This window comes from Gossypium hirsutum, chromosome A05, assembly GCF_007990345.1.
Source record: "Gossypium hirsutum isolate 1008001.06 chromosome A05, Gossypium_hirsutum_v2.1, whole genome shotgun sequence".
NCBI classification, from domain to species: domain Eukaryota; kingdom Viridiplantae; phylum Streptophyta; class Magnoliopsida; order Malvales; family Malvaceae; genus Gossypium; species Gossypium hirsutum.
In genome coordinates this window covers 38,115,884-38,143,759 of record NC_053428.1, presented here as the reverse complement: position 1 = coordinate 38,143,759, position 27,876 = coordinate 38,115,884, and the positions used below count along the sequence as shown (strand labels likewise).

The 27,876-nt window shown below is 32.9% G+C and overlaps 1 protein-coding gene across 12 annotated transcripts; it reads right to left on the bottom strand.

Annotated features, from left to right (window-relative positions):
• Positions 1-10,943: 10,943 nt before the first annotated feature.
• On the bottom strand, positions 10,944-27,603 carry LOC107957406 (uncharacterized). 12 transcript variants are annotated; one of them, XR_005926619.1, is made up of 5 exons: positions 26,959-27,592; positions 26,779-26,860; positions 26,118-26,704; positions 22,207-22,248; positions 10,944-11,284 (listed from the first exon to the last, which is right to left on the bottom strand). XR_005926619.1 is itself a non-coding variant. In XM_041112353.1 (5 exons), the coding sequence occupies exons 2-5, from the start codon at positions 26,430-26,432 to the stop codon at positions 11,179-11,181; spliced, it is 324 nt and encodes a 107-aa protein (XP_040968287.1). In that variant the 5' UTR covers positions 26,433-26,841; positions 26,959-27,603; the 3' UTR covers positions 10,944-11,178. The 12 variants fall into 12 exon arrangements, 2 of the variants coding, with proteins under 2 accessions (XP_040968287.1, XP_040968286.1); XR_005926625.1 differs by having other exon boundaries at positions 26,607-26,728; positions 26,959-27,591; XR_005926621.1 differs by having other exon boundaries at positions 26,607-26,704; positions 26,959-27,590.
• Positions 27,604-27,876: the final 273 nt, after the last annotated feature.

Genomic DNA, 27,876 nt, shown 5'->3' with positions numbered 1-27,876 from the left:
ATTTGAAATTCGAGTTAAACGATTCGAGTTAACTCGAATTTTTTTTTGAATTTTGAGTTCAAATCGAGTTGAATTTTCAAATTTGAATAATTCAAATAAACTGAATATCAAATTATAATATTTTACATTTTTACCCCAAACCTCCAAACCTTTTTACTTTCCCCCAAAACTTACTCCTTCTCACATTCCCCCAAAACTTTTACTTCCCTCCCTTCCCCTCCCAACCCCCCCATCTACCCCAAATCTATTTCCCACCAATTTTTTTAAATTTTCCTTCTAAAATTTTAATCTCCTCATTTACTTTCCCCCAAAATTTTACTCCCAAAAACCCTCAAAAGTTTTAATTTTCTCCCAAAATTTTTACTCCCTCCCACTTTCCCCCTAAAACTTTTACTCCCCTCCAATCCCACCCTTTATCTACCCCCAACCCATCCCTCCCAGTTTTTTTTTTAATATTTTCCCTCCAAAATTTTACTCCCCCAAATTTTATTTTCCCCTAAACTTTTACTTCTCACCCTTTAGTCCCAAATAAAAAATCAAAATCATCAAAAAAAATCCCTAAACCTAAATAGTAATAATTTTATTTATATATACTATTTATATTATTAAATTAATTTTTTTATTTTGTGTTATTTATATTATTGAATTGTTTAATCAATTGAATTATTAATGATGTCATAAAATTTTTGTGTTAAAGTTTTATATTGGTATCAATTTCACATTTATCTTTAAAATAATTTTTATTAAAAAATCATATTTTTACATTTAATATATTTTTTTTAATTTCAAAATACATAGTGACAAGAATTAGAAGATAATTGAAGCAACTAAGCAAACAAAAAAGATTAATAAATAAATTATGAGGTGATGAAAGTTAATAACAAATTTTATTACGGTGGGTGACAGTGGTTACAATGACCCAAAATTATTTTTTTAAAATTGAACTCGAACAAATATTTTCGATTTGATTCAAATTTCATCTCACTCAACTCGATTCAAGAAAATTTCAAATCGAGTTAGGATGATAAAATATGATTCGTCAACTTGATTAACTCAAAATTTTTTCATTCGATTCGACCGAATGCTCACCCTTACACGCCACTATGTATTCCAAAACCTCCACGGTAAAAAATTGTTGCAAGTCTATCCATTTCCATTTACCATTAGTATCCACAAAATTGGCCACTTTCGCATGTGTAGGCATGTTTGGTACATTAAGAAAACGGTTACTAAGCAACCCCAAATTAGAGATCAAAACATCGTGCAGGAGACTAATAGATTGGCCATCACCTATACTCCAACAAAGATTTTCCCTAAACCATTCCCAAATTTTAGACAACAACCGCCACACATAAGAGCTGTTAGTCCTGTGAATTGAAACCGGAAAAATCTCACACATCCTGTACTTACTTCGCAAAACTTTAACCCATAATGCTTCAAGGTTAGTCACTAATTGATACGCTAGCTTCATAAGGAAGGAAACATTCTGAGTAACCATTCTTATCAAACCAAGCCCCCTAAACTTTATCGGTTGACAGCAAATGTCCCATCTAACCAGGGTTAGCTTCCTTTCACCATTTGTAGATCCCCAGATAAAATTCCTCACAATTTGTTTAATCCTCTCGCATACTACAATAGAAATCATTGTCAACTGCATGAAATAGCTTGGAATAGCCAAAAGAACTGACTTAGCCAAAGTCACTATTCCAGCTAGGTATAAAAGTTTGGCATCGAATCCATTAACCTCTTGTACACCTTGTTAATTACAAATTGAAATTTACTTTTAGTAATTCTTCTGTGAAACAGAGGAATTCCCAAATAGATACCCAAATCGTCCACCTCTTGAAAATCCAAGACTCTCCCAATCAACCTCTTAACTGAAGCTTCCGTGTTAGCCGAATAATAAATCTTTGACTTACCGACATTTGTTTTATGTCTTAAATATTCACAAAACTGTTCAAGAATCTTCTTTATAGTTTCAGTATTATCCAGACTGGCCTCTCCAAATAAAACTAGATCATTGGCGAAAAAGAGGTGGGAAAGGTTTGGGCCCTTTTTCCCTAAATTCATTGGCCTCCACATCCTATTGTACAAAACATAAAAATTGTATCGAAGATTAATAATCAAATTCTAATATATGTTCATTTTGACGAAGCCATTTTACAAAGGGCGGTTGGTTGTGTATTTGAATCTCGACAGAAGGTTAGAATGAGGTTAGATAAAAATGTAAGCGTGTTAGAAAATGAAAGAAAGGATTGGTGTAACACCCCTAACCCGCGCTCGTCGTCGAAACAGGGTTACAGAGTATTACCGGAGTTTACAGAACAAATAGACAAAAATTTCACATCATATGATATTCATATCAAAAGCCAATCTAAATCATACATATTATCCTTTATGTGAGCCTTCAAGACCCAAAATACCCATTAGAAACAAGTCGAGACTAAACTGAGTACTCAGAAAATTTTTCAAAAAATATTGAAATTTTTTAAAGGTGTAGGGAAACACACCCGTGTGGCCAGGCCATTTGGGCATTCGAAATAGGGACACAAGGTCGTGTCCCAACCTATGTACAAATTTATGAGCTATTTGACTTGGGTCACACGGCCAAGCCATACGCTCGTGTGCTAGGCCATGTGAGCATATTAACTTGCAATAATAAGGTGCATGGGTCACACAGTCAAGCCACACGCCTGTGTGCTAGGCCGTGTGAGCATTCTATTTTGCACTAATTAAAAGATACAAGGGACGCGAGACCGTGTCACCTGGCTGTATGTCATACACAGTTGAGACACACACCCATGTCTCTGCGCATGTGGACGAAAATAGGTCATTTTACAAGCCATATTTCTCACCCAAATTTTGTGTCAAGCTACAATCAACATTATACATATCAACAAGCCATAATTAGACATTCAAAATAAGCCAAAATAAGTGGCTAATATCAACAAATTACATATAGGCCAACATTAAACAAAATACCTATTCATGCCGTTATAACTATAATCAAAACATTCAAAAGTATCGATAGAACTGATGGATAGTGTGATGTAACTCCGACAACATTCCAACCCAATCGAGCTTCCGATAATCTAAAAAGTAAAAGAAAACAAATACATAAGCAATGAATGCTTAGTAAGCTCGTATAAACTTTAATCATATCAATCCATTTCATTATGAAATTTACACTTATCAAGAATAAACATTTATTGATACCACACGATTCAAGAAACCATATTCAACAACTCACAAAATGAGTAAATCCATAATATCACTTGTAGGAGGCCCAAAATTGCCTGGCCCAAATTAAAACTACCCAAACCCAAAATTAAAAAAAACCCTAGCCCAAACTTAAGGAGCCCAAAATTCTAAAAAAAAATCAGAAAAAGAAACCTAAAAAAACCCTAGCCGCCACCCCTAGGGCCAACTGCCCTCTGCCACCACCTGCTCCACCGCCCATGTCAGCACCGCTCAACCACCTGCAAGGAAAAAAAGGAGAAAAGACAGCAAATGGGAGAAAAGGCTTTTACAATGGCTATAAAAGCCGATTTAAGACTTTGTAAACGGGATTGACAATTTTTACAATAAAAAATATACTAGATTTCAACCACAATATTAAAAAGCAGATTCAACATCAAGAACAGAGATAAAAATATCAACAAATCGCAAGAAGCAAAAAAAGAAGCCCAAAGAAGAAATCAAAAATAAAAAATCGAGAGGTGTTTTAAATTTTCGAATCTGTTTCTTTCTTTTTTTACTTTTCTTTTCCTGTCTACATGGACATGCATATATGCTATTAAAATAAAGAAAAAACTATAAAAAATATACCTTTCTCGAAATTTTCGTGCGGTGGCCGGCGACGGTGCTGGCGGCAGACCAAGGTGGCGATTGGCCAAGCTCCTCACCGGAGAAGGTACCTGCAGAGAGAAATAGGAGAAGAAAGAAAATTTTTTGAAGAATAAAATGAAAATTGAATTTTTTTAAAAAAAAAATCTGCCTTAAATAACCGGTCAAAACGATGTCGTTTTGGCCGGCCTTCTTAATGCCAAAACGACATCGTTTCAAGCACAGGACCCGCGCCTTGACCAGACCCGCTTCAAGGATCCGCGTGTTTTTTGGTTTCTGGGATATTTATGCTCGCGGTCCTTCCGTTTTTTTATCAATTCGCAATCAAATCCCTTTTAATTCCTAATTTTGACCCAGAAACTTACTTCGAATTTCAATTTAATCCTCCTTTTAAATGCACGCTTTAGAGGGTGGGGTTTTTTCCTGTTTTAGGCCCTCCATGTTTTTCTAAGATTTTAAATCGGTCACTTTCTTCTTTGTTTATTTTCAAATTGGCCCCCTAACTTTTACTCTAATTTCAATTTAGCCTTTTTGTGTTATTTTCAATATTGTAATTAAATTAACTAAGGTAATATATTACTGTTATCTCTTTTTATTATTATTATCATTGTTTTGTTAATATTATTATTATATTTTACTTTTGGTGTTTATTTACTTACTGTTTGGTTATTAGTTCATTAATTTACTGTTATTAACATATTATTATTCTTAATGTATTATCATTACTATTATTTTTATTTTTTTTACTATCATCATTTTTTTAATTATTATTATTATTATTATTTGTTGTTTAATATATTATTACTATTGTATTTTTTTTATTTATTACCACTTCTATTGTTATTACTATTGTTATATTTTACTACCATTATTTTTCATACGTATATACGCTACTGTTTATATTATTACTACTATAACTACTATATTTTTTTACTCCCTCTATTATGTATTACCAATATATTATTACTACCATTGTTACTGTTATTATTATTATCACTTGTTATTATACTCATCACTATTATTATACTTTACTATTGTTACTTATTATTTTACTATTATTATCTAATATATCACCATTATCATTATTTTCATTGTAACTTAATAGATTAGTATTGTTTTTTTTTGTTTTTTTTTTCATAAAAAGCGATACTCCGTGTTTGGAATTTTGAGAAAATTGTGCCCCAACTTACTGGGTTTCGATTCTTCTCATTTTACCAAAATAACGGAATATTCTTTTAAATCACAATACGAGTTTAAAAAAATGCCTAGTTTCGGAGATGCGAGGTGTGGTGCCCTAACTTTCCGGGTATGACATTTTGTTACCTTGAAATAAGATTTTTCGCAAATAAACGCAATATTCGATGTTCGGGAATTCGAGAAAACGTGCCCTAACTTATTAGGTTTCAATTTTCCTCGTTCACCCTCACTAACCGAATATCCTTTTTAAAAGGAGTTAAAATACATTAATTTTAAATAAAAGGCAAGCTCAGCCTCAAAGTTCGAGATGTCGTGTCCTAACTTACTGGGCATGATATTTTATTACTTCGAGATGAGAGAGTCCTTAACATCCGTTTTAATTTATTCAATCATTTTTGGCATTAATACAAAGAGGGATCGTATTTTAAATTCTTTCAAGTTTTCAAATTTTCGACACTGAGACACTAATTAATCAACTAGGTACCAATTTTGGGCATATCGAGGGTGATAATCCTTCCTCGTGCGTAACCGACTCCCGAACCTGTTTTCTTGATTTTCGTAGACCAAAAATTATCGTTTTAGTAAATCTTAACTTTTATTAAAATGATTAATTTAAGGTGACTCGATCACACCTCACCAAAAAGGATTGGTGGCGACTCCCGTTTTTTAGTTTTCAAATCCAAGTCGATCACCGTTTTTTGCAAAAAAAAAAAATGGTTTCGACATCACTTATATATATTATCCCAAGTATAGTAGAGCTTTAAACAACTTTATACTCTTCTAAATTTCTTTATTTTCATTTGTATTTCTTTACTTTCCACACCCGTTCCATATGCATAACACACAAGTTATAATTAAGTTATAATCATATCATACCACCATAGCCAGAAACTAGTGCATTTAAACATAACCCTTTTCAAATTAATCACATGATAAGCCAATTTATAGGAAATTGCATGACTTAAAACTTACCACTCTTTCATGAGCACAAGCATATTTTTATTTGAGCACTTACCATTCAGTGCATCTTATAATTGAACATATTACCATTCAACCAGTAGCTTGGCACTTGCCTAAGCATCAAACAACAACAGTTGTTAGCATACTTGAACATATTTCATATAATTTTAACATCAATAACCTTATTATCTCAACATGTCACACTTGAGTTTGTTACTCGTTTCAACTTATATAATTTCCATGTATCAACATATCAAGATATTGACATCTATACATATCATGATACATGCCATTCTCTTATTGTTTCTTCATATACATCTATCATCCAAGACAACTCCCGATATCTTACCATTTGAAGAACGACTTACGGATATGAGTACATCATTAACAGGAGCTCGAAAGCTGAACAGAAGCTCGTAAGAGCTGAACAGAAACTCTTAAGAGTTGAACAGAAGCTTATAAGAGCTAAGTAGAAACTCATAGGAGTTGAACAAAAGCTTGTAGAGCTGAATAGAAACTCATAAGAGTTGAACAGAAGCTCGTAGAACTGAACAAAAACTCGTATGAGTTAAACAGAAGTTCATAAGAGCTAAACAGAAAGTAAAACACGAGAGTTCGCAAAAAATGCTGAACCCTGGTTTACTTAGGTAATTTACCAATATCTTCCTCCAATGTCGTCAATGCACCAAATCACGAATGTACTCAAATCCCCCGTTCAATGCAAACTGAGTGTTAAATTCGATAATATTTTTCCAACTATAATTCAATTCCAACAATAGAACATATATATTACCAATCACCAATTAACATTCACTTTAATCAAAATTATACAGAATATAGTTAAATTGCAAAAATACCAATATTTAGGGGTATTTTGGAAAATTTTTATTTTCTTCGATTTTCCACTTGACCTTGATATAAATTAATAATTTCATTCAATATATTAATTTAAACAATAAAACAACTCATTTCATGCATTTTGGTATTTTTGATATTTTTATAAAATTACCCCTAAACTTTTACTTTTTTCAATTTAGTTCCTGAGTCCAAAACATGCTAATTAACCATTTTTAATGCTAACCCATGCTAGTTGAATATTCATGGCATTCAATACAGCCTAGTTTTTTAATAATTTCACAACAAACCCTTGTATTTTTTATTATTTCAACAATTTAATCCTAAAATCAATATTTAACAAAATCACCTTGTAAAATCATCATGCAACATAATCAAAGCTCTAAATCCATGTTATTCATAAAAAAAATCTAATATTCATCAATGGTAATTTCCAAAATTTTTAATAAAATTAAAAACTAAGGTAAGAATCAGTTGTACCTAATTGTAACAATCTCAAAAACATAAAAATGACAAAAACGGATAAGAATTGGACTCACATGAAGAACATTTGCAAAACTAGTTCAAGGAGCTCTCCCCATGTCTGTTTGAACAGAAAATGGGAGAAGAAGTTCCTAAAAACTTTCTAATTTCACATTTATTTTATTTTAATTTCAATTTAATTACAATTTTGCCATTAATGGCTTTATTTTATTATTATTTTTTCTTTCATATGCCGCCTCAACTTTTCATTTAGGCATAATTGCTATTTATGTCTTTCTTTATTTATTAATCACGCCATTTAATCATTTAATTATTATAATTAGCAAGTTTTGCACCTTTTTTAATTTAGGCTTTTTTAATTAATTAACTATTAAAACGTTAAAATTTTTTAACAAAACTTTAATACCACCTTAATGACACTCCGTAAATATTTATAACAATATTTACAGCTCGGTTTATAGAAACGAGGTCTCGATACCTCATTTTATAAAACCATTTGACCTAATAAATTATTATAAAACACAAATTATCAATTCAAAAACCTTTTTAAAATCCATATTTAACTTGTAAATATTAAATAATAATATTTACGAGCTTACTCGTCAGATTTGGTGGCTTTGAACCACTGTTTTCGACATTACTGAAAAATCAGGCTGTTACAATTGGTACCACAATAGCTCGACGTTGTGGGAGGAAAATGTCCAGACTATTCTATAGATTTTCAATTTCTTTCAATTTATTGAGATTCCAACAAATGAAACTTGTAGGTGAAGAAGACTTGGGCGCAATGGCAGGAATTTATTGCTCGAATGGGGACAACAACACTGAACCAATTCAATTGTTTGCCTAGTTAATCAATCCCGAGCCCGTTGAAAATGTCACTCTATTAAGTCAACAATACGGGTTTGACTTTGATCTTAATGTCAGATGGATAGAAAAATCATGTTATAAAGGGCCATTGATAAGGGCTAAAAATACACAGCATAGGTCGACAACATATAATAACCCAATTCTAGTCTGTCATTTAAAGATATGTCCAGAGGTGAGGGGCACCGATGCAAACGATGAAGGATGGCCCAATAATGATAGTCATTCTTACCATGATGGTGAAGAATATGGTGACCTCGACCATGATGAAATCTCAGATGATATCACGATAAAGGTGTGAAAGAGGGTGAAAATATACACCCCCTTCGGTCGAGCACCCAAGTCGTGGGATTATTATACAAAATGATCCAGGGGCAGACATGTTGAGTGTAGACCCCGATGCAACACATGCACCTAAGTTCCTCGAGTATAAAAATATAATACCTGCTCACCGGTTGATGGCATATTTGAAAATGGAATATTTGTTTGAAAATTTTTAAAAAAATATTACTGGTGTCACCATATTTAGAGTTGGAACCAGGGAACTAAATTGTTTTTACAGATTTTGGTGCCTCTATATGAAGAGGTGACACCGAAAAGTAAAAAAAAAATTGGTGTCGCCACATTTGGAGCTGGAACCAATAAATTTTTTTTTACAGATTTTGGTGACTCCACATGAAGAGGTAGCATCGAAAAAGTAATATATATATATATATATATATATATTGGTGCCGCCACATTTGGAGCTGAGTGCAAGAAAAAATCATTTTTTACAAAATTTGGTGCCTCCACATGAAGAGGCGGTACCCAAAAAATAAAAAAATATATATATGTATATTTACTGACACTAGTGCCATCATATTTGGAGCTGTCACCAAAATTAAAATTTTTCTATCATATTTGGAGCTGTCACCAAAATTAAAATTTTTCTTTCTTTCTACTCGAAGAATACCCGTGAAAATATGAATATCTTAAAAAATACATACGGGTGCTGCTTGGGAAAGTGATAGCACCAAAAAAATTATTATTTTTCAAATGTAATCATTAATTGAATGATTGGCTAATTATTGGGTGAAATTTTAGGGTGGTGTTCAAGGCGGTACCAATGTTCACTGTAGATTTCAGGTCATTCTCATAATTAATATTGAAATTGAGTCATTCTCATATATTATAAAATTATATGTTTACTTTTCTATTTGGGAAAATATTAATCCATTTGAGTTAATATTAATCCAATTCAATTGGGAAAAGCACGGAAAAAAATTAGAGAAATGAGCCAAAATTTTTAATATTTAAGGAAATAAGTCGATTTTGAAAAGATAAGACAGTTAAAAATGGATTCAAGTTGTGCTTTCTAACTTATTTAATACAATTAGATTCTTTGGTAAGATGGTTTAATGTTAATTGTTTTGTTTTTAAGTTTTGGGTTTGATTCCTCTCCTACTCATATAAGTATTTTTCTATTTTTTAAACTTTTTTTTTATTTTTAACTAATATTTTTATTATATTATCTTTTTTTTGTTAGATAGTTAAATGTTAGAGATTTTGTCTTTGAGTCTTGAGTTTGATTCCTCTCTTACTTGTATTTATATTTTTTTATTTCATATTGTTTCAAGTTTTTTTTAATTAATAAATGATATATTGTTTTCTGTTACAAAATAAAGAGAGATGGAGAGAATAAAGAATAAACAAAATATGAAAGTAATAGAAAATATACTTTATTGATAAAAATGGATGATTACAATGCTTCATTAGAGTCTGTATTTATAGGCATAAAAAGTATAAAAGAAGTAGAGATCTAATTCTAATAATTATTAAAATTTAAATTAAGTATATCAAAACTTCATCTTTATCATGATGGGCATCCAATTAATAAGATATTCATAACATTTTCAAGTTTTTTTATTTTATTTTTAGTTCATCTTTTTAATTAATAATTCTTTTATTTATAAAATCAAATAATTATTGAAAATATCATTAATTTTAGTAAATATAATTTTTATGTGTACTAATTATTTTTCAAGTCATGTCATGAGTGTAGTAAATTTTAGTATTGTATATTTTTTATATGTACTTGAAATATTTCACATATATAAATATTTAAAATATCATATTTACAATGTAGATGAAAAAAACAATGATATTTGAAATATTTTACATATAAAATAATAATTATATTTGAAATAATTATTTCATTTTATAATATTAGATATCACCATACCCACAATATAGGAGAAAAAATAAATATTTGACATATAAATATTATATATAAAGAAAATTATATAAAAAATGAGTTAATGTTTATATTATATATAAAGGAGTTATTAATTTCAAATATTTTTAACATAATGATATATATAATATATCTTTTTATCATTACATATTTATTATTTGATTTTATAAATAAAAGAGTTATTAATTAAAAAAAACTTGAAAAAAATATAATTATTAATTAAAAATAAAAATTTGAAACAACGTGAAATAAAAAATACAAATGTGAATAGGAGAGAAATCGAATCCGAAACTCAATGACAAAACTACTAATATTTAACCATCTAACCAAAGGACCTAATTATGTCAAAAAAGGTCAAAAAGCGTGCCTTACTGAACGCGTTTTTGTATTCTCTCCTCCAAATCAATCTTTTTCCCTAAACATCATAAATTTGACCCATTTCTCTAAATTTTTTTAATTTGGCATATCTTTTTCTAATTTAGCCCAAAAACATGGCACAATCTGAAATAAAAAACTTATATGTCCCTCAAACAAGAAAAGAATCATTCACAAACAAAAATTTTAAATGATTCAAATATTTTGGTGAAAAAACCAGAAACAAAAAATTATACAACCAACAGCAACTACATAGCACTTGTAGATTATTCAGACAACTTTTTAAAAAAATACAAAATCAATAACACTTGTAGAAATTGCACTTTAGTGTACATACATAAATATTTTTTTCCCTTAGAAAATTATGTCAAGATTTGGTTTACCCAAAGTCCTCTATTCGTCGTCGTCAATTTACTCGTAAACATCAGCCAAACCATAAACCTTCCATCCCAATACAGCAAGAAATCCCTGCATGCATGCAGCCACCATTTTCATTCAATAAACCAAATATGTATTTTTCAAAAAGTTTCTTTGTCCCCATATGATTTAATAGGGAATAAAACTTACGTATTGAAAAAAACCTGTCCTTCAAACCTATAAAACCAATACCAAGGCGTCTTTGTAACTTGATGATCACTCAAAATCTGAAAAACACTAATTTTACCGAATAACATACCATGTATATGTATATTATATATATATATGTACGTGTATGTGTATGTGTATGTGTAAAGAGCTTACAAATTTCTCGCCAAGGAGGTTGTTGCAATTGACAACCTACGAGTCACTGTGGAAGGACATCTTTACAGTGATAGTGATCCAGCGAACAGTATAATTACCTAATGGTGGGAATAGCTATTTTGCCCCAATTCTTCAATTTTTTTAAGCACCTATATGTATCCAATGCATATATGGACGTAGGTACAAGGCTAGGACTCTCCAAGAATCCTCCAAATACATTATTTCTTTTAATAAAATAACAAATTTGAAAAGTCCCTATAGGCTGCATACCTGTATCTGATCCAAATCAGAGTCATATAGGGGAATAGAAAACATTTGATTCCAGCTTGTGTAGCAACACGCTGAAGTACTCAGATACAAGCTCCAAGAATTTAAAAGGCATTTGCAGAATATTCTGGCTTAGTCAATGTTGCAGCTAATAAATGTATTTCAGTTTCAAGCTTAAATTAAAAAGGAAGCTGAATAGATACATCATGTTAAGTGTTGACAAATAAAATCGAATTAAATACCCTCGAGAATTTTTTGGAGAACCTGGGCCACAACATCTATAGGAGGCTGGTGATGAGGGTATCGAATTAAAGTCAAGGTTAGGATTAGAGTTCGGGAGGTTGGGGCTGAAGGAGCCATTGGTGAAGGTAAGGAATCCATACGGTGACGTCGCGGCACTGCGTTGAGGTCTGCCGCGTCTTTGTTTTTTAGGGTTGGAAAGGGGATTAGATGATCATTGAGAGGAGTGGCATTCGAGTTAAGGATTGGGATTGAATGGAAATTAGGATTAGAGGTAGGATTTGGTAAGGGAGGAGTGAGAGTAAAATGAGGAAGAGGGAATTGAGAGAAATCATCCGGCGTTTGATTTGGTGGATTCATCGAGAGTTTTCTTTCACACTAGATTATGTGAGAAGAGGAGTGGGAGAGCAGGGTGGCAGTGGCGGAAGAAAAGACGTTAGTTTCCTGAGAAAAAAAAGAACAGAAATACAGAAACAGTTTTTATTATTGAGTGGCAATTTAAAACGTGCCGTCAGTCACGTGAAAAAAATTGTTAAAATTAAAAGGAGCTGAGCATTATTTTACCATAAATTTAATTAAATTACCGCATTTAATGGAAATTAATTCATCTTTATCTTCAAATAATATCCTATTCCAAATATTATTAGAAAACTCAATCGTTATCTTATTTAATCAATAATTTCATTTAAGAAAATTACAATTAATTTTAAAAGAATCCGTTTTCAAATGGGATTAAGAAAACTTTTCCGAATGGAATTAGGAAATTTTATCCACTCTAGTATATATAAAAAACTGGAGCTACAGAGTTGCTAATGTTTTATATCATAGCTGGTATAAAAAATAGATTTGAAAGTGTGAAAAATAAAATAAAATAAAATAAAGAATACACAAAGATTCTTACGTGAAAATTTTTTTGAAAAAAAATCATGGACAAAGGAGAAGAAAATTCACTATGTCGAATTCAAATTAATTACAAGAGAAATAGACTATGTGTATTTATAGGCTTGTAAAGCTATATTCTAGCAATACTGAAATACCTTATTCTAATCAATATCAAATAGATGGAATTTAATAAGGTTTAAAAACCTTATTCTAAAATAAAATAAAAAAAGTGTAATTCTATATGGATTCTTCTTTTCTTTTATTTTATCACTGTATTTTATTTAAATAAGGATTCGGGTCATTTAATTCTAACAATCTCCAACTTGACACGAATTCTCAATGAACAAGTTCTTTATCGCGAACTCTTAACGAACAAGTTCTCCACCTCTTCCATAAAACCCCTTAAATGTTTAACTTCAACAATGAACACCAACCAAGTCTAAGCAATGCTCAAACTTGGTTATAGGAAGTGACTTAGTCATCATATCTGCAGGACTTTCATGATTACTAATTTTGCTCACAATAATATCACCACGAGCAATAATATCACGAACAAAATGATACTGAACATTAATGTGTTTTGTTCTCTCATGAAACATTTGATCTTTTGTAAGAAAGATGTCACTCTGACTGTCACAAAATACTGTGCTGATTTGAAGGTCTTCATTGAGTTCACTAAAGAGTCCCTTCAACCAAATAACTTCTTTACAAGCCTCAGTAATCGCCATGTACTTAGCTTCAGTGGTAGACAAAGCAACTGTAGATTGCAAAGTGGCTTTCCAACTGATTGCACAAGCTCCAATTGTAAAGACATAACCTGTGAGAGATCTTCTTCTATCAAAGTCTCCAACAAAATTAACATCAACATACCCAATGACTCCATCTCTAGTTCTTCCAAACTGTAAGCAAACATCAGTAGTACCTCGTAAGTATCTTAAAATCTACTAAACTGCTTTCCAGTGTTCTTTACTGGGATTCGCCAAGTATCTGCTAACTACACTGACTACATATGATAAATCTGGACGTGAACAAACCATAGTATATATGAGAGATCCCACTGCACTAGAGTATGGAACATGTGACATGTACTCAATCTCATTATCTAATTGTGGAGACAAAACCGATGAAAGTCTGAAATGGGCTACTAAAGGAGTACTAACAGGCTTAGCACTCTGCATATTGAACCTGTAAAGAACTTTCTCAATGTACCCCTTCTGACTTAGGTTCAATTTACTTACTTTTCTATCTCTGAGAATCTCCATTCCAAGTATCTTCTTTACTGGTCCTAAATCTTTCATCTCAAATTCTTTACTTAGTTGGGCTTTGACCTTTCTTATCTCTCCTTTATCTTTTGCTGCTATCAACATGTCATCAACATAAAGAAGTGGATATACAAAAGAACTATCACTGTTTTTCTTAAAGTAAACACAACTGTCAAAACTACTTCTTTTGAAATCATGAGAAGTCATAAAGGAATCAAACCTCTTGTACCACTGTTTTGGTGACTGTTTCAAACCGTAAAGGAACTTTTTCAGCAAGCAAACATAGTTTTTTTTTTCTGAGACTATAAAACCCTCTGGTTGTTGCATGTAAATATCCTCCTCAAGTTCTTCATGTAGAAATGCAGTTTTTACATCTAATTGCTCAAACTCAAAATCATGCATAGCCACAATACCAAGCAAAGCTCGAATCAAACTATGCTTAACAACTGGGGAGAACACATATGTGAAGTCCACTCTTGAAATTTGACTGTAACCCTTTACAACAAACCTTGCTTTATATCTGGGTTCTTCAACTCCTGGAGTCCCTTCTTTCTTTTTAAACACCCATTTACAACGAACAGCTTTTTTACCTTTAGGAGGTTTCACAAGATCCAATGTTCTATTTTTGTGGAGTGATTCTATCTCCTCTTGTATAGTAAACATCCAATTTTTTAATTCTTCACAGCTAACCGCCTCAGAATAATTAGATGCTCTTGATTCGCATTTATATCTTCAGCCACATTTAAAGCATAAGCAACTAGATCAGCCTCGGCATACTTCTTTGGAGGTTTAATTTCTCTTCTAGTTCTGTTTTTGGCGATAAAATATTGTGGTGAAGAAGCAACTATATTCTCAATTTTTGTACTTGCTTGAGGAGTTAACTCTGTATTAATCTGATGCTCCACCAGCTTTTGATTTTCTTTATTGGAAGAGTTTTTAATATATAAGTTAGGTAGCATAACAGTTTCATCAAAAACATCTCTGCTAATCACAACTTTTCTATTTTTAGGACACCATAACTTATACCCTTTTACACCAGCTTTATAACCAAGAAAAACGCATTTAATGGATCTCGGTTCCAATTTTCCATTATCAACATGAGCATACGCAGGACACCCAAAGATCTTTAAATCAGAATAATTAGCAGGATTACCAGACCATACCTCTTGTGGAGTCTTTTTCTCAATGGAAATGGATGGAGATCGGTTGATCAAAAAACATGCAGTAGAGGCTGCTTCTGCCCAAAATGATTTTGGTAAGTTGGCATTTGAAAACATACATCGAACCTTCTCCATGATCGTTCTGTTCATTTGTCCTGCAACGCCATTTTGCTGTGGAGTATGGCGAACTGTCAAGTGTCTTACGATCCCTTCTTACTTGTACAATCTATTAAACTCATCATAACAGAACTCTAAGCTATTGTCTGTGCGGAAGTATTTTATTTGTTTTCCCGTCTATTTTTCGATCATAATTTTTCAAGACTTAAATGTGGAAAATACATCGCTTTTCTGCTTCAGGAAGAACGCCCAAACTTTTCTAGAAAAATCATCAATAAAGGTTAACATATAATTATCTTCACCTCTTGAAGGCACTCTGGATGGCCCCCACAAATCAGAATGAATATACTCCAACGTTCCTTTCGTGTTATGGATTCCTCTGGTGAATCGAATTCTCTTTTGCTTCCCAAAAACACAGTGCTCACAAAAATTTAGTTTGCAAATTCCTTGCCTATCAAGAAGTCCTCTTTTGCTTAATTCTGCCATGCCATTCTCACTCATATGTCCTAGGCGCATATGCCAAAATTTAGTAATATCATCATCTGATAAGGAAGAGGAAGCAATAGATGCATCACTAGTAACATTAGAACCCTGCAAAACATATAACTTGACAATCTTTCTCTGGCATTTCATCATAACAAGGGAGCCTTTGAAAATCTTTAAAACCTTACTTTCAGCTGTGTATCTGTATCCTTTTGCATCAAGAGTACTTAACAAAATTAAATTTCTTTTCAATTCTAGAACATGTCGTACATCACTAAGTGTTCTAACAACTCCATCAAACATCTTAACTTTAATTGTTCCAACACCTGCGATTTTACACGAAGTATTATTTTCCATCAAAATAACACTTTCAGACATTGTTTCATAAGTTGTAAACCAATCCCGATTGGGACTCATGTGGAAGGTGTAGCCTAAATCAAGTATCCACTCCTGGCTTACTTTAGAATCATTGACAGAAGCGACTAGAAGTTTACCATCGCTATAGTCTTCTACAATATCAGCTTCACCGAAATTTTCTGGTTGTTTTTCCTTTTGATTCGCAGCCTCCCTTTTAATCTTATTCTATAGCTTATAGCACTCAGATTTAATGTGCCCTTTCTTTTTACAAAAGTTGCAAGTTTTACCTCTATTTGAAGACTTTGATCTACCCTTAGATTTCCTGCGAGGATTCCGTTCCTGTTTCCTTCCATGATCATCATCAGCATTCTGATCTTGTCTCCCACGAACAATGAGACCCTCTCCCTGAGAGTCAGGTTTAACCACAAGATGCTTCATCTTATCATACGAGGTCAAAGAATCATAAACCTCATCAACTATGAGAGACTCATGGCTATATAAAATCGTGTCTCTAAAAGTTGAATAAGACGGGGGCAACGAACAAAGTAGTATCAACGCTAGATCTTTCTTATCATACTGAACTTTCATGGACTCCAAGTTTGAGAGAATTTCTTTAAACACTGTTAAGTGTTCGTGTACAGACGCACCTTCCTCCAAACGAGGACCATAAAGATGCTGCTTCATATGCAACTTGCTTGTTAGAGTTTTTGACATATATATTTGTTCTAGCCTCTTTCATAATGCAGCGGCGGTCTTCTCTTTCATCACATCTTACAAAATTTCGTTGGACAAATGCAGCTGTAATTGTGTTAACGCCTTTCGATCCTTACGCTTCTTCTCTTTATCTGTAAATATTAAAGGCATCTTATCTATCCCTAGTAAGGCATCCTCTAGATCCATCTACGCAAGAACTGCTTGTATCTTAATCTGCCACAACGTAAATCTAGTATTGTGATCCAACAACGAAATTTCATACTTCAAAGATGTCATTACCGTGATCAAGATTAACAGCCCGGAAGCTCTGATACCAATTTGTGAAAAATAAAATAGAATAAAATAAAGAACATACAAAGATTTTTACTTGGAAACCCTTTCGGGAAAAAACCACAGGCAGAGGAGAAGAAAATTCACTATGTCGAATTCGAATTAATTACAAGAGAAATAGACTGTCTATTTATAGGCTTGAAAAGCTATATTCTAGTAAGACTGAAATACCTTATTCTAATAAATATCAAATAGATGGAATTTAATAAGGTTTAAAAAACCTTATTCTAAAATAAAATTAAAGAAGTGTAATTCTATATAGATTCTTCTTTTATTTTACTTTATCACTGTATTATATTTAAATAAGAATTCGAGTCACTTAATTCTAACAGAGAGTTAAAAGAAAAAAAGTATGGTGGTTAAAGCAGTGAAGATCAAGTTTGTTAGAAATGGTTCTCATGGTGTTGTGCATTTGATCAAGATTGTAGCTTCTGTTTATAATTATATTTATATGTAAGGAGGAAGAAATCCTTCTACAAATTTTCGATTGTCTTAATATTGTCCAAGCTTACAATGGTTTCACGAGCATTGAGCAAGAACGAGAAGAGGTTTACAATATGTTTCTTGAATATGCTCCAGGAGGTAGTCTATTAGACTTGATGAACAAGTATAGTGGTAAAATCCCAGAAATGGATGTTAACTATTATACTGAGATGATACTTGAGGGGCTTTTATATTGAGATGAGTTTAACTTTTTTGGTCTAAGCTAACTCCTAACATTAACAATTATTCTCACATTAAAGCTTCAACTTTAATATTTTCAAATAAATATCAGGGAATAACTTCAAAAAAAAATTCAAATCTCAATATATAAACAATTGCCAAGTTGAAACCCAAAAAATTACTACTTATTCATTTTCCTCTTGTATTTTGTTTTCTTTGATTTTAACTCTATTGTTTGTTATATGCATAAATTATTTTATAATTGTGTTGATTTAGAATAATTACCTTGTCAAGTGAAAAATCCTAATTTTTTTTCTCCAAATTATTTGCTTCTTTTTGTTTTTGCCTAGCAACAGTGTTAGTCTCTGGACTAGTTACCACCCACCTTTTTCTCTTGCCCATTAACCCTCTTTTTCTTTCTTCTTCTCATTCACTCCATACATTTTCTCTCTTTTTGGTTTACAGATCTATTTTGTGAGTATTTTTGTTGTTTTCACAAGTTATGGACAAATGTCGATTTCTATTATCGTTAAAACACCATTAACCACCAATAGTTTCTTTTAGAAAGTAGGTAACTCTTCATTGACTTCTTAATTTGTTTCTGTTTTGAGAGTCTCAGAATAATAAATGATTTCATGAGTCAATTTGGACTTGTGTTATCTTAAATTTTATATTTTTTTTGTTTGTTTTTTATCGTTTAATAAGTCTTCACTTTTAGAAGTTTTTGTCTACTCTTGTAGTATTCTTTTTAGTCTTGCTTATACATGTAGTCTTACTTTTACAAGTAATTTTTGGGTTGATTTTGTTGTCATCCCCTCTAGTTTGGTAGATGCTCAATTCTTTTGTCAATTTGTACCTGCCACTTTAGACCATCTAGGGTTGATTTCCTTATTATATTAAGTGTTTACAATCAATTTTGATATGTTGTGCTTGAGATATGACAGAACCGATTGTTAACGTGCCATAATATTCAATTGATGCTAAAACTGAAGGTTTTATTGTGTTGATAAAGTTTATCCTTTAGCGGGTACAACGGGTGTTTGTTATTTCCCCTCGAATTATGTAATTTTATTCATTAAATGAATTAATAAATTTCTCTTAAAAAAAGAACTCTATCGTTTATTTGCTCTTTTGAATTTTAACGTAGATTGTGAGCGAAATGAGCATAGGTTTCAATTTTGGACACCTCCGTTGCAAATATGAGATTATGAAGTTTTATGTGTTTTATCGACACTTCTTTATTTTTTCTCTTTAGTATACATACTCGAAGTTTGATGTATTATCAAGTAAATTTATGAACTGTTGAATGAATAAGCTCTTCATTAATACCACATGTTTATAATATTCTTGTATAACCATTTTCTATTTGGAAAGAGATTTTTATGTTACTCATACTATTGCCTTGTTTTTCCATTTTTCTTAGCTTTCATATATTAATATTCTAGTTTACTTCTCTATAACCAACTAGTCAATAATTCATGATCTATATTCTTAGGTGAGTTGTAGAGATTTTATTTTCATTTATTATTATTGAATTTCATGTGTAAGGCTTACATCATTATTATTTATTAAAGGTGTTTATAAGTTAAATTAAATCAGATCATTTTAAAATAATTTTAAGTTCAAGTTGAGGCTAATTCAATTTAATCCTTTTAAATTATTCATTTTATTATTTAATAATAAAAATATTAAATATAGAATTTTATATTAATATTTTTATAATTTAATTTTAAATAAAAATACATTTGATAATTAAAATATTAATATCTTATATTTATAGTAATTAAAATATATAGACTTACTATTAGTCTGCTATCCTAGCACGCAACTGTCTCTCTAATATGGTTTTTAGGTTTTCTTGTCTTTGTCTTCTGTTTGTTTGATGGCGAAATTCTATCAAGTCATCTCTATTTCTATTAGCTAGATTAATGCTCAATGAAGAAGAAAAAGCAATCCTACAAATACAACTAGATCCGAATACAAAAAGAGAGGCGGGGGCTTTTCGACTAGTGCGTTGTTTCCTAACAGCTAGCATAATTCACTTCTCAGCAATGAAAAAAACTATGGCGAATCTATGGCACCCTGTTCAGGGAGTTCAAATTCGAGATCTAGGGGAGAAAAGGTTTTTATTTCAATTTTTTCATGTCATGAATATGGAAAGGGTTATGGAGGGGTCACCATGGACTTTTAACAACCACTTGTTGGTGTTATACAAGTTACAATAGGGGGAGAATCTATTAAAAGTTCCCTTAACCTTGACACCTTTCTAGGTACAAATTCATGGCGTACCTATTGGGCTTTTCTCTGAGAATTTGGTAATACAATTGGGTAATTTTATAGGGAATTTTATGGAGCATGATGGGTCGAATATGGGGAAAGAAAATCGAAATTTTATGAGAATAAGAGTCCAAATCGATATACAGCGTCCATTGAAAAGAAAGTAATTGGTTATGTTATCTGGAAGATGTTCATATGTTAGATTTAAGTATGAAAGATTGTCCCTTTTCTATTTCTACTGTGGTCGATTGGGACATAATAATTCTTTTTTGTGAAGCAAAAATGGTGATAGGAGTGGAAATTGCGAAAATGGTTTGAGATTTATCATTATGAGTACAATCCCGAAGAGCTTTAGCAATGAACAATATCTGGTTACATGATGGTGATCGTAACACCCCAAACCTGGCCCAGACGTTATGGCCGGATCCGACATGCCACATCGAAGCGTTCAAAACATTTTATTTTGTTGATCCAGAAAAACCTACTTAGTGTTTTAAAAGATAATTTTATTATAGGTTAAAGTGAATGGAAGCTGTGCACCAAGTAGGAAACCGGAAAAAAGGAGGTGAGTCTATCGGACTACTTAAGTACCAATCTCCCTTCGGATCCAATCCTAGACATGCACACCGCCATTGCCACACCTTAACGTCATGTATATTTCTAAGAAACCGATTTGATTAAGTCATTTTAAGGAAAAATGATTAATTTTGGAAAATACTTTCATTGCGGAAGCTTTGCTTGTTGTCGTGTTATTTTGAAATCAATTGTTTTTTTTTTTGAAAACGCGCCCTAAAGCTATCCAATTTCAACAGTTAAAATAAGTAATACCTATCTTAGTAATACATATTAAAACCATCAAAAATAATTAAACGGCCTTATTACATTTAAAAGCCCAAACCTCAACATAAATAATAGGATGTCCAATTCACCAGAAGAAAACTAAACTTTCAGAACGGGTGGCCACTCCGAATTCCCTCACAGCTCCAAGCCCACTATGGTTGGGGATTTCTTGCGTGGATGAAAATAAAAGGGGTGAGTTTGGAGAAATTCAGTGTGTAAGGAAAACCCATTCAAAGCCCAAGTCAGCTCAAGCCTATTGGGCCTAAGCCCATTCAGGTAACAGTGGTACTGGACCAGAGCCTTTTTCAGATTACAATAAACTAGGCCTTAGCCTCTTATTCAGATAACAGTATGGCTCATAGGCTCATTTCAAAATACATGCAACATCAATAACATATGCAAGCCCATTTGGGGAGACTACTCAACCCACCAACCACTACACTCCACCCGTACCAGCCCTACACTCCATATGGGGAATAGCTCAACCCACCCAGCCCAACACTCTACAGTTGCAGCCTTGCTGCTCAATTAACAGTAAATTGAGGCAAAGCCTCCAATGCGTGGACAAGCCACTTTCAGTACTTCCTCCGTCAATATCCCAATCCCATGTATCAGATAATAACATGGCATGCAGTAAAAAAACAACAGTCAAATATGCATTTAGATCAATTTAACCCTAGGGGTATTTCAGTAATTTATCTACTAGAGGTAAAACTGTAAATTTTCTACTTTTAAAGGTATTTCAGTAATTTATCTATTTTAAGGTTTTTCATGCATATTCTTACTTTTCAAGTACTAACAGAATCACATACCGAGAGTTCTTACCGAATTGGGCCCGTTGGCCCATCATTTCAATTTTGGCCCATTAAGCCCAAAAATATCGAGGGCACAGAAATCATGCACTTTGCAGTCCAAATTTTGCAGCTTACAAAAAACATTAATCGATTTACCTCACGAGCATTCGCACACTCGTAAATCTACAAAATACTGATTTTCGGTATTTCGGCTTTTCAACTTTTGCCGATCCAGACTAAGAAAGAGGGTGTTAGTTACACACCTGTTTGCGACGATATGCTGACGAGATCCACACACGAACTGCCTACAATTAGATTACTAACACGTTAATCTAACTATTCAAATATGAACTACATATTAACCCCTTACAATATTCGGCCAACCACACCTACAGATCATAGTAAGCTTATAAAAAATCAATAAGCAACTCATTAACAATTTTTTTGTCAATGTTTATCACATAATCAAAATTTCACTGCAAGTTGTCTTCCTGAGCAATAGTCACTAAATCATTTATAAATGGAGCTACAAAACTCCAAATCAAGTTCCGTTAGTTTTCCCTGAAAATAGACTCATATATATTCTATCCATAAAATTTTCAGAATTTTTGGCTTAGCCAATCAATACCAGATTTTTCTCAAAGTTTCTCATGTTTCACTATTTGACTAATCTGACCACTCTTCATTATGAATCAAATTTTTCATTGTAAAAAATTCAAAATATGTTCTCGTTTATTCCATTTGAAACTAGACTCATTAAGCTTTAATTACATAATTTATGCAGCTTCTAACTCATCTCCCACAATTTATAGTGATTTTCCAAAGTCATGTTACTGCTGCTGTCCCAAGCAGATTTATTACCAAATCACTCTTTCCCACATAACTTGCTTGCATGTTATTTAAACATGTATATCACCAATCAATCATCACACATTTATGATTTTACTTAAGTATAATCTCCATTTCATCATTTTAAAGCACATGCTAGCCGATTTTTCCCTTTAACATCTAAGGCACATGCATGCTCATTTGTTTGGCTCAACTTCACCTATCTTCTATTTTTCATCAAAAGAACATGAAACAACAATCATTTCCTTCATTTTAATTCATGACTAAATGCTCACAACACAACTAAAAACCAAAATATGCTTCAAGAGTTAAGGTAAAATCAAGAAGAACTCATGAACCTCAAAATAGAAACAAACTACCATGAACTTACCTTCAATTTTCTTCCCCAAGTGACCGAACATTTAAGAGCTTTCTCCTCTCCTTTCTCTTCTCTAACTTTAGGCTATGATGAACAAAGATGGACAAAACTTTGTTCCTTTCACCCTTTTTTTTAATAAAATTTCATATTTCATCCATTTAATTCTTTAATACAAAAGACATAAAATGCCCATCATGGAACATTTACCTAAACCATTATCATGGACATTTACCTAACCCATTATCATGGAATATTTACCTAATCTATTATCATGAAACATTTACCTAACCCATTATCAATTTGTACCATGAATTATGGATATCAAGTGCTCATATTGTCTACAACAACATGATGGCTGGCCACTTCATGTAAAATGGGAGGTTTGTCATGCAAATCCTCCTATTTTACACTCCTATTTATTTGGCCACTTCAATTTAGCCTATAGCATTTTCAAACATTTTCATATAGGTTCTATTTCATAATTTCACCCCCTTTTTCTTATGGAACAAAAAAAAATTAACTAAAATTGCCGAGTTCTATCTTAAGCTTGGGCCTTCTAGAGGCCTACTAACATAATTAAACCTATGCCAACATTCACAAAATTCTCGAAAATTGGGGCATTACAGTGATGAGGGGAAACTGGGTGGAAATTGTGAAGATAGTCGAGTAACAGGAAACAATATGTGGGATGTAAGAAAAAAATTGAGGTGTGGGACTACTATTGATCCAGTTTTGGGATTTAATTTGAAAGAGAGATCGTCATCTTTAGATCAATGGGGAAAAATTTATTGGTAAATCAGACTCAAACTGCTATGGATCATGATTTAGAAGATGGTATTTAATCGAAGAAGAGGGGAAAAAGAGAGCTAGAGGGGATATTGAAGAATTAACAGCTAGGGAAGAGATCAACACTTTGACGATAAGGAATATAAGAATGTTGAAAATTAATCATTTATTATCGACAGCTGCCTAGAGGCAAGCCGACCGAGCCCAATGAAAATTTTAAGTTGAAATGTTTGTGGTTCGGGGGGCCCATGGGTAGTTTGAAGACTTCGGTATTCACTGAAGATCTATAATCCCCAAATGGTCTTCTTTCTAGAGACAGCTTTATAGAAGTCGGATGAAAAGAGTTCGCCGAAGTTGCGGTTATGTGAATGGTATTGAAGTTGGATCAGATGGTACTAAAGGAGGGTTGTGTTTGGCATGGAGAAATGATGTGAGTATCACGCTTCGAAATTGTTCTAAAAGGCATATTAATGTGATAATTGAACATGATAAAGTAATGAACAAATGGAGATTCATAGGTTTTTATGGAACCCCTTATGCATAGGATAGAGATGACTCATGGGTTATTTTGAAAAATCTATACAACGATGAGGGGATTCCTTGGCTTGTATGTGGAGATTTTAATGAAATTATGTATGGCTTTGAAAAAAAGAGAGGAATTCCTAGAGATGAAAGAAGAATAGAAATTTTTCGTAAAGTGTTGGAGGAATGTCAACTGATGGATGTGGGGTATTCTAGTAATTGGTTCACATGGGAGAGAGGCAATTCGCCAGAGACAAACATACAGGAATGACTGGATAGAGGAGTGGCAAACGCGGAATGGATGACCATGTCCCCTACGGTAACAATTCAACATCTAGTGCATTCTTTCTCCGATCATTGTCCTCTTCTAATTAATACGAAAAAGGAAGAAAAATGATTGAATGACAACATATTCAAGTTTGAAGCTTGGTGGGATACTGGAGGACTCGTTCGCCAATGAAGTTAAATACATCTGGGAAACGTCATCAAAGGACTTGCTGCAAAAGTTAGATAACTTTAAAAAGGGTTTGGAAAGATGGGCTGGACAAATACAAATAAATAGAAAGAGGAGGAAGGAGTTTTTAACAGAAAAATTATCAGAGTTGCTTGGAGCTGAAAGAGATGATAATAATTTGGCTGAGATGATTAATGCCAAGATCCAATTAAACTTTGAAGTTGAAAAGGACGAATGCTACTTGGGACAAAGAGCTCAACTAAACTGGTTGAAATTTGGCGATAGGAATACAACATTTTTTTATAGCCAAGCAACACAACATCGGAGAAAAAAATTTATTCATAAATTGCAAAATGAGGATGGAAGGGAAACGGAGGTCTTACAAGAAATAGAGGGTGTTGCGAGATCTTATTTTCAAATTTTATTCTCGGCAGGGGAAAGGGGAAATTATGAATATTTTCTTTCGGGTATAGATCGATGTGTCTCTGAGGAGGATAACTAAAGACTTATGGTGCAACACACAAAGGAGGAGATTCGAGAGGCAATGTTCGAGATGAGGCCCAAAAAGCACCAGAGGAAGATGAACTCCCACATTTATTTTCTCAGAAATGCTGACATATTATTAGAGAAGATATCACCTCTGAATGGAGGCATGGAGGTTAGTCCGATAAATTCTACGCATATTGTGTTTGTCCCAAAAATTGCCAATCCTTCTAATATGACACATTTCGACCTATTAGTTTATGCAACATATTTTATAAAGTACTGGCAAAGGCTATAACAAATCGGTTTAGAGAAGTTATTGAAAAATGCATCAATGTTGCACAGAGAGCTTTTGTGCTAGGCAGGTTAATATCGGATAATGTGTTATTGGCTTATGAAATATTACATACGCTAAAACAAAAGAGACTGGAAAAAAAAAAGGTTTATGGCGGTAAAACTAGACATGAGTAAGGCATATGATAGGGTCAAGTGGAGTTTTGTTAAGGAGATAATGGTGCGAATGGGGTTTCCTCAAAATTGGATTGAAACTCTTATGAAATGTGTAACCACTGTCTCTTATTCAGTATTCGTTAATGGTCATGCTGGAGAAAATTTTCGTCCAACTAGAGGACTTCGACAAGGTGACTCTTTATTAACTAGAGTTCTAAAAGCTAAATATTATGCACATTTGAATTTTCTTAATGCACAGTTAGGAAATCTACCTTCGTTTACCTGGAAGAGTGTTTGGGCAGCAAAGGGTCTCTTGCAAAGTGGGCTGTGCTGAAGGGTTGGTAGAGGGAATAAGATTTCTATTTGAAATGATCGATGGATCCCGGGAATTGATATAGATGAATGGAACAATAGAACCAAAAATGAAGAAATAAAGTTAGTTTCGGATCTAATTGATATCACAAATAATACTTCGAAGGTGGATCTAATAAACAATACCTTTCAAGCGGATATAGCTTAGAAAATTTTACAGATTCTTCTAGCGGAAGTAGGTCAAAACGACATCCAAGTGTGGAAAGGAGAACCATTGGTGAATACTCAGTCCGAAGTGCTTATAAACTAGTACAAGATGTTAACTTAGGTCCTAATAATTACTTAATACAAGCCAAAATAAAATATTTCTACAAGAAACTATAGAATCTACAGCTACCATAAAAAATTACAATCACAATATGGCGAATTTCCTGGAACTACATTCTTACCCTAGTAAATCTCAAACATAAACGAGTGGCCACAAATGCTAGATGTCCTCACTGTTGTAATTGGGAAGAAGATAGTCATCATGTCTTTTAGAAATGCCCTAGAGGTATGACAACATTTAAACCTTTCTTAGGTCATAAATAACATGATTCAAAGTTTTTGGGAGTGGCTTACCTGGGTTTTCAAGAGGGGTACTTGTAAACAGTACCTATTTTTTTACTATGCTTTATGGTCAATCTGGAGTTCAAAGAATCAACTAGTACATGAGAGAAAGAACACGATAGGAAGGGAATTAGCATAAATAATACAAAGGTATATAGAAAAGTTAGATGGTTTGTGAGAAAAGAAGATTACCTTAAATATGGATAGAAGCCACAAACAACTAGAAGAGAACATGAGGGTGTCGATTCAGTTTGATGCAGCTTTTGACAAAAAAAACTCCAAATTGGCCACGGGTCTGGTGGTTTGGGGTCTGATGGGCGAGATTCTAGCAACGAAGGTTGTCCTTCATAATAACGTTTCATCCCCGTTTGCAGCAGAAGCATATGCAGGATTACAGGCCATTAAGCTAGGAATCTCAATGGGTATACTCTCAGTGACAATCATGGGGAATTCACGAACAGTCATCAAGAAATGCCAAACAACAAAACCAGATAAATCAATTATTGGGGCAATTATTAGAGATATTCAAATAAAAAATCTCGCTTTCAAGAAATTGATTTTCAGTTTATTGATATATCAGGAAATGTTTATACCCATAAACTTGCACAAGACGCCTTAGAAAAGGGAGAGGACTCGCACCTGATAACAGTAGTGTCGAATCACAATCGATCTGCTCTAGAAGGACGATGGTTGAAGAACCTAGACTGAGGCGATTTCGTGGAAAAATGAAGCAGAACATTAACAGGTAACGAAAATATTTTAGAAATGCTATCGATAGAATAGATGGGACAAGTGGTGTGAAGAGATGATGGAGTTGTGGTGTCCAGCTGTTGAGATTGATTGGGGTAGATATTAGGTTTACTTTTGACTTTTTCATTTATTGCTTTGTCTTTTACTATGGTGTTTTTAAGGGGTATTCACTAATAACAAAATAGTGAGGCCCGATTGTCTAGAGGTGTTCATGGGCCGTGCCGAGTCAGGTTCGGGTCTGGCTCAATTAAAAAATCATGTCCATTTATTTGGTCTGGACCGAGCTTAAAAATGGGCCTAAAATTTTGTCCAAGCTCAACTCGAATAAAAATACTAAAACTTGAGTCCGGCCCAGCCCAC

Excerpts from the sequence above, each read along its gene's own strand:
- LOC107957406 (XM_041112353.1), bottom strand. The coding sequence starts at position 26,432 with ATGGTTCTCCTTTCCACACTTGGATGTCGTTTTGACCTACTTCCGCTA. Across the intron at positions 22,249-26,117 it reads ACTCTTCCAGGTAAACGAAG|GCAGTTCGTGTGTGGATCTC; the intron begins GTAGATTTCCTA and ends ATCTAATTGTAG. Across the intron at positions 11,285-22,206 it reads CAGCATATCGTCGCAAACAG|GGATTTCTTGCTGTATTGGG; the intron begins GTGTGTAACTAA and ends GCATGCATGCAG.